Source organism: Scleropages formosus, chromosome 21, assembly GCF_900964775.1.
Source record: "Scleropages formosus chromosome 21, fSclFor1.1, whole genome shotgun sequence".
Lineage (NCBI taxonomy): Eukaryota > Metazoa > Chordata > Actinopteri > Osteoglossiformes > Osteoglossidae > Scleropages > Scleropages formosus.
Window position 1 is genome coordinate 20,165,585 of NC_041826.1, and position 13,007 is coordinate 20,178,591.

The 13,007-nt window shown below is 42.8% G+C and overlaps 1 protein-coding gene across 1 annotated transcript; it reads right to left on the reverse strand.

Moving 5' to 3' along the window:
* Window positions 1–5: 5 nt before the first annotated feature.
* On the reverse strand, window positions 6–13,007 carry LOC108920922 (prestin-like). Its single transcript, XM_018730028.2, has 19 exons — window positions 12,833–13,007; window positions 11,022–11,210; window positions 9,665–9,804; window positions 8,706–8,816; window positions 7,342–7,526; window positions 6,992–7,156; window positions 6,739–6,891; window positions 6,506–6,588; window positions 6,241–6,388; window positions 6,033–6,146; window positions 5,128–5,205; window positions 4,343–4,438; window positions 3,810–3,916; window positions 3,591–3,660; window positions 3,335–3,427; window positions 2,760–2,885; window positions 1,638–1,865; window positions 1,493–1,547; window positions 6–1,263 (listed from the first exon to the last, which is right to left on the reverse strand). The coding sequence occupies exons 2-19, from the start codon at window positions 11,174–11,176 to the stop codon at window positions 1,079–1,081; spliced, it is 2,292 nt and encodes a 763-aa protein (XP_018585544.2). The 5' UTR covers window positions 11,177–11,210; window positions 12,833–13,007; the 3' UTR covers window positions 6–1,078.

Consider the following 13,007-nt stretch of genomic DNA (forward strand, 5'->3'; position numbering starts at 1 on the left):
TTTTTCCTTTCCCTTCCAAGTTCAGCAACTAAATGAATTCTCTTTACTGGTATGAGATATAGCTGAAGCTTAAGATTCTCTCAAACACTATTTAGGGCAGTAGATAGCATTTAATGATCTGTATTCACTTTGATTGCCACTTAAGTAGAGGGCCCCCCCTAGGATATTAAGTAGCCTGCAAAAAAAGACAGGTACAAATAGCTTATGAAACTTTGCAGTAAGCAGTAAAATGTAATAGTTCACTTGAATCTAAAAATTTATTGCATAGTCAAGCATACATCCACTATGAGCAGATGTACAGTAGTGTAAAATGTCAAGTTCAATTTTTGGTGACAATTTTTGTATGTCAGTATCAGTAGAAAGAAAAAAAATTTATATAAACAAAATGCCAGAGGCTGCTGCTTGCCAGGGGGATGACAATTTACCAGAATCAAAAGAAATATAGGCTATTCACTGTTTCTCTTTTACATATGAAAAATGTTAGATTAAAAAAAAGCTGCTGCACATATTTGATTTTGAAAAGAGGAAATAAAGCCTTGATACAAATATTTATAAAAGGGTATTTTCTCATCTGTTTATTTCCAGGCAATGGACTGTTTCTAAGTAGTGTCCTGCAGTGTTAAAGTGGAGATAACCATGGCTTTGGAATGAATGAAAGCAAACAATTTCCAATGCAATGTAGTTGAGTGCTCAGGTGTATTCAAAAAAAGGCACAAAAGTACTATACAAGGATACTCTTCACCCAGAATAATAACTGACATTGATCAAGGGAAAAATCATTTGCCCTCTTACATGCAGTACTGAGACATTGTGGAACACCAACAAATGAGCTGAAGTCATGATCTAAGAGTGTGGGTTTCTGCAGTACAGCACAGGGTACCACACTGGGTCAGTTTTTAACCACTGTCCATTACCTATAGGGTGAAGTGACCTCTAACCCTGGCACACAGTACATTAGTAGGAAACCAGCTAACATGCATTTACCATAAATAAGTTAATTTAGCTTTCTCCAGTCTTTCTACATAAAAGTGTAGAAGATTCATAAGTTACAGAACTCACACTCTATAATGGTACAGAGTCAGCAGCAGCTTTCTACCAATGTTTGATGGTCAGAGCAACACTCTCTCTTAGTTGGAGAAGGAGGACGGGGTCCCACACGGTGCTGACAATGGAGCACAGCATCATGAATGGATGGAAACAACAGGTCCAGGGTCACTGTGCCCTCAAAGAATTGCAACCTCCTAAGGTCAGCGAGCAAAGGACCTGTACATCACAGCACAGCATGAGATGTCAATGCATATCACATTTCCATAGTATCTCAGCCCTAACTACACTCGAAGCACACAACACCTAGAGACTTACTTAGCAACATAGCTAAAAACCAATATTTATTGCAAGTGTGTTTGAAAACCACACACACTGAACCATGGCACAGCAATGCTGGATAAGTCATATGGAAAAACATTATAAATATAAGAGAAAATATACTTACCATTACATCCAGCAAGGACAATCTGTACATCAACTTCTGCATATTCTTTCATCACCTGTACAGACAGATCCAAAGTTACACGTGCTTCTTCCCGCACCAAATGACAGACAGATGAAACAAAGCTCTAGTGGAATTCATTTCTCACAGATTTTATGGCTTTTGCTCCAACAGAATCAATGAAGTTAACTGCACTGAAGTCCAATATGATAGAATGGATGTTGATGTTTTCTTGTAGAAGGGGTTTGTGCAGGTTGTGGGTGTCCTCTGGGTCTGAGTCTCCAAGGGGCTCCACTGCCTTTCCATTTGTCTGCTCATCATCCAATTGTGGGGCTGAGCCGCTTAGTATCATTTCAGTGACTCCCTGTTCCAAGTCCTATCACAAAACAACACTGCATCTGTGCCAGCACTCTCATCCTCAACATATTTCAGTATAGTGTGACTGGTTATTATTGAAAGCAAATGGGTCCTCAACTCACAAACATACCTGGGACTAAAAGTCTTCATAAATGCAAGATCACCTTGTTCACAATCAATGAAAGCTTTACTAAAACATCCCTTAATTTATTCCCAGATTAAGTCTGTTAAAAACCTTAGCTAAAACAATGTAGAAAAGTTCTCCAAGCCTTTAATTTCATTTTTATCAGCTGCTTGTTTAAAACAGTGGTGCAGTGGTCCAGAGGATCTCTTGAAACCATACTGCATAAGGCAGGGTCCATGGTGGACAGTTTCTTTTATTAATCTGAAATAACATTCAAAGTACACAATATCTGCTGTGAGGAAGAGAGGAGAAAAAAAAAAAAGCATCTTCACAACTTATTAAATGAGGACTGTGGGGCAAATTTTTCCCCTAAATAACTTACTAAAAATGGAAACATTTTCACTTTTCTGTTTATGAAAATTTGTAACTCAAACCACTGCAACAGAAGGACTTAGTGTACTACTGAAAACTAGTAAAGTGTGAACCTGTTGAGTGTATAACATGTATAAACCAGAAACAAAAGAGATTACAGGACAACATTGGCAGGGTGGTGTAAAGACCTGAACTTGTGATGAGTGATGAACACAAATCTTGTATTATTCTGTGCCAAACAGACTTTATATATATTATATATATAATATAATATTATATAATAATATCTATATTATTACATTGCACTATTATACAGAATAATAGTGTGGGGTTTTGAGAAAAAAAAATGTCAGCAACCAGAAAATAATCAATGTCATGGAAAGAAATTCCAATTGTATTTCAGCCAAAGGAACATACCAAGTGAACAACTGTCTCCCTTTTCTGTGGTGCTGCTGTCCCTTTCAACTCCACTTTGTCACGTTGCGTTACCTTGCTCTGCTGAGATGTTCTTGCAGCTTGCAGCAGCATGGGGTCTAATCCTGTCTGAGAGATTATGAACATGACTGTGAAAAACAAACAACTATTTTTTTCCCTGTAACAGGACATTAAGTGATTCTAAGGGGAAAGAACTGACTTTTTCCAACCTGGATGAAGGTCAAACATGCACGGTGATATTTTATTAACAGCAGAAGGTCACAAAACCGGGGCAGTTGGTAACGTAGTGGTTAGAGCAGCTGCCTTTGGACACAAAGGTCGCAGGTTTGAATTACCTCCAGCTGTAGTACCCTTGAGAAAGGTAAGTACCCTAAATTGCTATAGTAAAATTTACCCAGCTCTACAACTGGGTAAGTAATCCATCTACCCAGTTATTAACACCAAGTCGTTCTGGAGAGAGGCGTCAGCTATATGTTACGTAAAACTACTTTATACCCCAACATGAAACATGTTCCATGCCACCAACAGAGGACACCAGAAAGCCAAAAACTGTTTACCTTCTTCCTGAGGGCATTTATGTAGAGGTCACTGTTTGCAAAGTAGATGGATGTGTTGGAATGAAATATTTTAATCCCTGTGCATTCGCTGGCCTACAACAGAAACAAGTGACACTGGGTGAAAGAGTAACTTTTCCAGATGGATTATTTCAATACACTACAGTAGTAAGCAATGATTTCTTGCATAATATAGCACATAACAGAAGTTTTGTAAATAAAACGCCATTACATTTAAGTATTTCTTGAAAACCATTACCTCCGCATACTCGTCAACATCACAGTACAGCCCTGTATTTGGGATCTCCCCAAGAATAATTTTCTTTGGACTAGGAAGAAAGAAATCCTTGTAAGAACAGGACACATTTTACTTCCACAGCCTGACAAGAGGGATATCCTGCTCTAATTAGTCCCAATTACAATACATCCATTTAAACAACTTTTCCAAGCTTTTCCAGAACAAAACATACCCATATACCTTTGCGTTCTGTAGATGACGGTGAGGATGGCAAAGCCAACGGCCACCAGAAGGCCAAAGTCAAGACCGAGCAGAACTGAGGCAATGAAGGACACTACCCAGATAGCCTGGCAGAAAGAGAGTATCAGGCACTGGGATCACACCCTACCTACCAATGCTCCAGGACATACAAAATTGCAACAGACAAGGAACAGAGCATATTCTGCTGGCATCACACATGAGCAACGGTCATGATGATTCAGCAACTAGCCAAGCCCAGTACTTCTACATTCTCCTGGATAAACAACATACCAGAACCCTACATCTAATTATGATTCAGCAAAGCTGTGACAGCAGCGATTTACTCATGAGTAAAATACTGGAGATGTTTACCATATTTAGATCTGGCTGAACAGAACTTCCTCTCCTTTCAGCTGTGTATTCATTAGTGGGGCTGCACAGCCAGTCAGTGTGTAGATCTTATCGCACTGCTCACAGTTCTTTCTCCCAGTTCCCTTCTGCCAAGAACAGGGAAGAGCGCAGGGTTTGCTCACCAGCTCGATCCTACTCATCCTCCATAGTCCTGGAATGTCCCTGAGTTGCTTGAACATGCCCAACAGGTTTACCATGACAATAGCAGCCAGTACAGTCTGCAAAGACAAGGGGGCCAAAATGAGAAATTACAACAGACTTTCACTCATTCATCTTGCAATGTCATCCTTCCCTCACCTTCTGTAATTTACTGCAAATCAAAATTTATTTCCAGCCTGGGACAAGAGATAAGACCCATACAGGATGTGAGACATTTAATCAGTTACATGCATTTATATTTATTCTTTTAGCTCATGCTTTTCCTCACTGTGATTTACACAGCTTTTTACTGCAGTAAGTTTAGGCTATGTACGTTGCTCAAGGGTACTACAGCAGGAGGTTGGATTACAAACCTGGGTCCTTGAGTTCGAAGGACAACACTCTAATCTCTACCCCACCTGCTGCTCTGATGCATAAACATACCCTAACTGATGGTCACTGTCACAGCTGGATATTTCTCTAAAGAAATTTTGGTTTTTGCATCTCACTCATGACTGGAACTCATGCTTAAAAGGAAACAAGTTGGTCCAGTTAACTCCAGTTCCTTCCCCCACTTCACCAGCTACAACCCTACTGCACCATCTCTCAGGCAAGATGCATATTCCTAGAACTGTAAAGCCCGAGAATATCTAGTAAACGATTACAGCATGACATGGTTAAGGAGAGCGGTGACTTTAAAAGCTGAAACAAAAGCCACTGGACCACACCAACAATATGTTCAGGTACCCGTTCAGGTAATTGCACTCACCTGAGGCAATGGCTGGAAGACAAAACCAATGGCCACCACCACTAGCAGCACCATAAGAGACGCCAAGAATCCCGCTATCTGAGAATACATAAAATGTGTGTTTACCTACACCCATAAGCATACTTGTGCAGGGGAACGCACACACACTTATGCACAAAGGGAACACAGCCAGAAACGCAAAAGTGTAACCGAACAATCACATCCCTTTCGGCGACCGCAACCAGATATGCAGCATTCTGCTGTGATTATGCTTTTACAGAGCCATGGAGACATGCACATTAACGGCCTTCCGCGTTCATGTACGAGATTAACAAAACTGTCCTTCACTGTGGAAACTCAGAAGCCTGCAGACAATGGGAACTATTATTGCTGCAAATATTAATTACTATTCATCTGAAACTGACTCCTGTCCACCTTCCACCTAGAGTGATTCAAGCCTGGATGTTGAATAAACTAGAAAAATAATGAATTGAATGAGCAATAAAGATAATGAATGGAAAATGAATGAGAATCTTTTGTTTAAAGTACATGGAAGTACAAAAAAGTGCTGACAGCAGAAATTACAGTACATCTATAATACATGAACTGGAACCCTTGCTGGTTTATTTCACAATGTTTAGGAAGAGTTTCGCTTTCAGGGTGGTTCTGATCAGATTAGCTTTCTGCCTTCTCTGCCCATTTCTCCTTATATTCCCACTGAGCTGAAGCTGTGAAAGCCACATGAATCCATGGTCTCACCCTGTGGTGATGATGCAAGAAGGGTGGGAAATTACTTTACAGCGATTGCCAGTTTCCAGTTACCACTGGTGTTAGTAACTGACCTGAATCTAGGATGCCAAATAAAATAATTATATACCCCGGAGTTTGAGCATGTGTGCTTGTACACTTGGGTGGTCAGGGGCTACCTGGGTCTTCCCCCCTGTGCTCTCCTGGACCAGGCTTCGGGACATGGAGGAGGTGATGGTGAAGCAGTGAAAAAAGGAGCTCACAAAGTTGCACATTCCCAGGGCTATCAACTCCTACAATAACAGGCATTGCATAAGAACCAGAGGGAGACTGGGTCTGAACCAAAACACTGTGCTCAGTCCGAGGCAACAGCCATGCTGGCATTACCTGGTTGCCGTCCACGCTGTAACCATGCTTGAGTGCGAAGATCTTGGCAAGGGAGATGGAGACGGAGAAGCTCACAACTGCAATGGCGATGGCATCAGTAAACAAGTTGGGAAGAAGTGAGAAGTCTGGAACAGCTGGTGGGAGCAGCCTGAAAAGCAGTGATGATAAATCTAGTGGCAAATTCACTGACAGCAACTGTACAAATGGTATATTTGTAACTGAGGAAAAAGATACCTCTACATGTCAGTCAGAAAAATAATTTTACCCTGTAGGAATTTTCCCCACAATATCCACCTCGTATTTGTCAGAGATCTGAAGCCCATATGAAATTCCAGTTGAGATGATCACCTGCCCCCAGGAAACAAGACATTAATTATGTAGATATACAAGAAGTACTAAACTACATACAGAAAGAAATGAACTTCAAAATATTGGTGTTCAGTGGGATATACTGAAATTGACCATGTTAAAGCAATAGGTTATAGCTCAAGTACTTACCACAATAATCTCCCCAGGAATGGGCACTGGCAGCTTGTCCTTGAAGCGATCGTTGATGGTTTTAATCATGAAGAGAAACACAATGCAGAGTAGTCCTATGATGACAGCAGTGACATTGGTGGTGGGGATGCCAATCAGCACAGCCACAAGGCTCTGTGTGTCAAACGGAATGTATAATAAGTAAAAAATTGAAGGTTGTCATCATTTTGGCATTTGCAGTCACAGTGAGATAGGTTGAGGTGGTGTCACTCACCTTGATCACTGACAGTGGGCCTCGAAAGCGTGGCGTCCTAATACCAAGCAAGTACTTCAGCTGCGAGATGAAGACGTGGGCGGCTGCGGCTGTAGTGAAGCCGCGAACCAGGGGCTCCGTCAGGTAGATGGTGACGAAACCAAATCGCAGGAAGCCCAGGGCCAGCTGCCAAACAAAGACAGAGCTGTTCACCTGAGATATGCAAATTCCGATAAACAATAAGCAATACATGTCACTACTGCAGAACAAATACACCATCCCAGGATAATCACCAAAGTTTAAGTACCAACAGGATCTCTGAGGGGTTTATAGTACACTGCTCTTTTACAGGAAAGGACAGTCAAGCTTACCTGGATGAGACCCACCAGACAGGTGAGAATCACTGCCACCTCCACCCTCCTAGCGTCCCGAGCCTCGGTGTCCAGCACAGCGTCCGTCTCATTCGTTCCATTTGATGCCGAGACACTGAACATGGAATCAGGGGCTTCCCGCACAGCCACACCCCCAATCATGAGACTTATCACTGCAAAGGTGCCTGTTGGGTGGGCATGGTGATGATGGTTGTGAAAAAGTTCTCTCACACACACACACACACACACACACACACACACACACACACACACACAGGCCAACTTATGCTGACACAAATGTTGCGCAGTCTCTGATCTAAAAGCTAGTTCTGCAAATCTGCTGGACTGTCATCTACAGGAAACCGGAAACAAGCTCAAGTTGAGCTTCTCCCACATGCAATCTTGTCGCATTACCCAGTCGTCCTCTGTACCCTGTCCCTCGTGGGATTGCTAGATGAAAGATGTCATATCAGTGACAACGCCTCAATCCCCTCACAAGCTTCATAAGAGGATGACAGATGAATTCCTCCACAAGAAAAACTTACATCAGAAGCAGTCCTCCACAGACAGCTACAACACAGGTGGCTGGTTTATGGCTGTGGTTGGTGCTATACGATCAAACTCAGTCCTGCACTGTGCAAACATCACACAGCCACACTTGGACCCTTGCGCAGATATTTGCTACATGTAAGAGTACCCACTGATCTCCACCCCCTGCCCCCCCCCCCCATCAGATAAACATTCAGTGGATGGTTCCTCATCTTTCTCAGTGGAGATACAAGGCAGTTAGTCTGCCTGTCTGACAGCTCTCTGCCCCTGTACCATTCGCCATTGCCTTCACAGAAAATTTATCATTCACTTTTTGCGCTTAAGCACTTGTTCAGCAGATGGAAATGCCAAACTTAATATTTATAACCAAGATAAAGTACGCACTGGACAGGTATATACATGGCGAATGAGTGAAAGACAGAAAACAAGAGGTGTGTCTAAATGAGTGTCAAACATAGCTGCAAGTCATAAAACAGACACTGTAGTAATGAGCATTCTCTGTCACAGAATACATCCACTGTTTGGACCATGACTTATGATGAATCATGGGAAGGAGTCCAACCTGTTGTGTGCCCAGGACACACAACTCCAGTCCTCTGTGATCACAGGGTATGCTGCTTTTCATTCATCCTCAGCTCTTCACAATTTTATTGATTAAGTGGAGAAGAAATGCTTACCTTTCATTTCAGCTTTCGACAAGAATGTATTCTAAAACCTACACAGCAGCAGACCAGCAGGTCCAGAGTTATTATTAAACTGCTACAGCTTTATAACCACTCTCTGAGTAGAGTGGCCCAGTCTGGTGTCACACTCACCTATGGATGTATGTTTAGAGGTCCCAAAGAAGGTATAGAGAAGAACTGGGTAGAAGGATGTGTACAAGCCATACACAGGAGGCACAGCTGCTAGAAGTGCGTAAGCCAGACCTGAGGATCAGAGTTACATAAACTCAGTCAGACATCTACAGACTATCTGTTAGGGAAGGAAAACCTAAAACATATTTCCCTGCTGTCACAAGGAATTGATTTCTCCCTTCATTAGTGTCAGAGCATCTACTTGTTGTATTATCCCTCTTTTTAAGTCTCTAGCGGAGCACAGGGAGAGGAGGAGGCCAACAGTCGCCAGGCCTTCAGCCAAAGCGAGTTAAACCCCCCCCCTGTCAGGAAGCATGAAAAGCTCAGATTCTTCCCTCCCCAAGCCAGCTGTTCTTAACACTTCTTGCACTTCCACATATATGATCTCACACAAGTACATGGTCTCCAGTGAATCTACCCATCAGCACACCACTACAATTCCAGGAAATGCATTTCATGACCTTGCAACTTCATCCAGAATAATTTATATTTATGTACTTAGCTCATCTTTATTATTATCTAGGGGAAGCAGATGGCATAGTGGTTAGCACTGCTGCCTCTGAACTTGAAGGCTGCAGGTTTGAACACCTCTTGATATAGTATCCCTGGGCAAGGTACTCACTTTAAATTGCTCCAGTGAAAAAATTACCCAGCTGTACAAATGGATAAATTATTGTAAGTAGCTTAACACTGCAGTGTGTTCGGGAGAAAACCCATCAGGTAAATGTATCAAGTCTGGTTTTCACTTTAGTCCATTGTTCTTATGTCAGTAATGTACTCTTATGAAAGGGCTATTGTATTTAATAACCTATCTCCAAACATAGTGAAATGGAGCCTTTTGGTGACAGAGTTTCCTTAGGTATAACACCTTGTCTTGCCATCTGTCCAGTTTACCTGGTTTCAACCTCATACGCTCTCACCTTGAGGAAGCTGCATAACCCCTGTGCTGAGGCCAGAGACCACATCACCAAACAGGTACTGTCTGACTGGATATGAAGGTAGCCATGTTAGTATTGGCAGGAAGCTGAACAGAATGGTCTTGCCCTTCCCTGCAGAACAACTTTAGAAACAAAGCAGAGATTAGACTATGGATGTGAGCATCAACCCAGGCAACCAACAGCAAAAGCAAAGCAACAGTTGTGCTCTCAGGTTAGTCTGACATTGAATAGATATATCAGAGATACTTAACAATGGGTTGGAGGTTTAAGAAACTGAAGAAAAAGCATGAAATGTAACAATTTGCTTTCTTAAGGAGAATTAATGGGAATTTATGACTGTTACTGGTGGCTCTATTTTGGTGCCACGACATTCAAAGGGTACTGCCCAAAAACTACATATGGGCATAATAGGCTGAGATAAGGATAACAAATGATCACCATTAGGTTTGACTCTAGAAATGGCATCTCAAATGAGGTAATATAAACACCCAATTAATCTCAATATAAATGTAATGCTGTATACACTCTCTGATAAATCAGTGATTTATTCATTATGGCCCTGCAGATACATACTGAGGAGTCAAATGTGACTTCCAAAGGCACCAAAATTTTGACTGACTGGCAACACAGTTCTCCGGGGGGAGGCAGCAAGCTATTTAAACCTTAATGGTTTAAAGCCTCTTTATTCCAACCTATAAGACTTCATAAATTCCAGGGAGAATTATGTCCTTGCAAATCCCTTTTGAATATAAAAGTTAAGCATTTTTAGCTACACACTTCAGAACTGAGAGAGGATGAAATTTTCTGCTAGGATTAAAAAAAGACAATATTTGTCATACATGCCTTTAACATGAATGTGAAAACATTCTTAAATTTTAAAACCATTAGCACTCAACTCCAAATCTCTGCAAATAAATGTCAGTTGTTTCCATAAAAAGCCCTGATCAGCTCAATCAGCTGTGCAAGTTAGACAAGTACCACTTGTTCATTCCCATGTTAAGCCAAGCTTGGACTAAAATATCACAAAGCTATCCAGACCAGTACTCGAAAGCTCAGTTTACCAAAATACTTGGCATGCTGTCATGTTTTTTAGAACATTTTTCATCTCAGGCTAATTGTGCGTTTGCTTTCATGAAACCGTGTAAACACTAATGCACCGTAAAACCTAAAATTGCACATTTCTTTGCGACAAGCCATTGTCTTAATAGTAATATTAAATGCTATGGCCTTGCACAAAACAGCTGTTCACTATACCAATAAAGCACATGGTGCCAAATGAACTTTTCCAGAGATAACCTCTTTTTATGATTCATTACAGACTGGACAAAAGAAAAAGAACCTAATCTGTTTTTTGATCCTTTGCCGGGTTGTTCGTGGCTGCTTCGCCTTCCTGTGCAGAAGCTGGGTTTCCAGGTCCCTTGTACTGTACACCGGTCGCTCCAGGTGATACATCAGTGGAGCAGAGGTGCTCTCGTTCTGCGTTACATGTTCCATAACATGCCAGCAAGGCCTGGTTGGCCTCCCTGCCCTAAACAAGGTACAAAGAACATGGTCACAAAGGCACGCACACACACATTTTCAGAACCGCTTGTCCCATACGGGGTTGCGGGGAGCCGGAGCCTACCCAGCAACACAGGGCATAAGGCCGGAGGGGGAAGGGGACACACCCCGGACGGGACGCCAGTCCGCCGCAAGGCACCCCAAGCGGGACTTGAACCCCAGACCCACCAGAGAGCAGGACTGTGGTCCAACCCACTGCGCCACTGCACCCCTGGTCACAAAGGCATTCCATAACAAATTTTAAGGTCAACCTCCAGGCCCAGCTGATCCCACAGTGACAGAGCAACATTCTTAATTCACAGGTTAAGAGAGTCTCTGCCCTTTCCTACCGAAAAATTCTTGTTCTTTTGACAATTCTCAATACACAGAGTGCAGAACTTGGAAGTGAAATTCTTTACAGAGCTGCATACCTTTCTGGATCCAGATGTACTGTACTGTGTTTTTACTGCTGTTTCAACACAACACTTAAGCCCCAGTTTATCCTGCTACACCTACCTGCAAACTTCGCTCGCAACTGCAACTCTAAATATAAAGGAGCGGATGGAATTTGAACGCCAGCGCGCACCGCAGGGCCAGTAAATACGGATGACCTTTTTTTTAAATTATTATTACGCGCATTATTTACTGCTGTTATTATTATTGCTGACAATATGAAGATATAGCATTCATTTCTCGCATATGCTTTTAAGTAAAGGGGGAAAGCCAGGATCGGCTCCCGAATCAGCGGACTTCTACTCCCGCACCGCTGCCCGTCGTCCCGTTCAGCCAAGCGGCGAGCGGCGCGTGCGGCAGCCGGCAGCGCGCCAAACCAAAGCGCCTCGCGCCCACCGCGCGCAACGCCGTGACAGCAACGGTGCGCGAGCCGCTGGTTGCCCTCGCGGCGAACAGGAAAGCAGCAGAGTCGCGCTCCCGAGGCTAAGCGCATAAACACAGCACAGCAGTCGCTGACATATCTTCTTGAACACCCACGACGTCCTCTCTGACCTCTAGCATTTTCAGTGGAAAAAACATTTATAGACACACACATGTTACGTGAGTTTAACCGCGTGGGTTTTGAAAAAAACCCGTTTGCAGCTGACTTTTCATAGTGAGTGACTGTACGACTGCCCAAAAAGTCAAGTGTGTGTGGCGAGGTGAGATGCACTCAAGAAGACCCAGCAATTCCGTATAAATTTTGTTTCTACACAAATAAAATCACTGATAAAATTTAAACCAAAAAAAAAAAAAAACAAACAAACACAATCAATGTTGTAGCACTAACTTAAGCAAAAGTTAATCAAACAATTCTATGACAAACGAGTATGCTGTGTACACATCACATCATGTTTGTCGACTCGATCTGTGTGGAACGACTCAAGATTTTATGGCAGCCAATTTATTTTGTGAGCTTTAAACGACCTGTAACTTTCGAGCACATAGATGGTGTCACAATATTAAGTGTCGAGTTAGAACTGTTTCGACTTGGATCCCGTTTTATGACGGAAGAAGAGCATCAAGTGTCACTACTGTCTGACTCGGTGTTCGCAGCTTCTTTTTTACACGGAAAGAGGACAGCGAGTGGCGCCAAACGGTGCCCGGTCCATTCCTTACCTTTCTCAGCTGGTGTCAGAGCTCACCGTGTGGAAAATGAACTCAAGACAGACCCAATGTGTACGGTTTCTTCCTGAGGACTCACTTGACTTGCCCTCCGAGGAGCCCTCACGACACGGCACGGCTACAGGACCGCGGCGCGCGGAACAGACCCGCCTCGCGTTTGCGTCATCCG

Bases quoted from the DNA above. Each gene is read 5' to 3' on its own strand.
- LOC108920922 (XM_018730028.2), bottom strand. From the start codon at position 11,176: ATGGAACATGTAACGCAGAACGAGAGCACCTCTGCTCCACTGATGTAT. The intron at 2,886-3,334 runs GTAAACAGTTTT...ATAATCTCTCAG, and splicing joins TAAATGCCCTCAGGAAGAAG to ACAGGATTAGACCCCATGCT. The intron at 1,548-1,637 runs GTGAGAAATGAA...CTGTCTGTACAG, and splicing joins GAGCAAAAGCCATAAAATCT to GTGATGAAAGAATATGCAGA.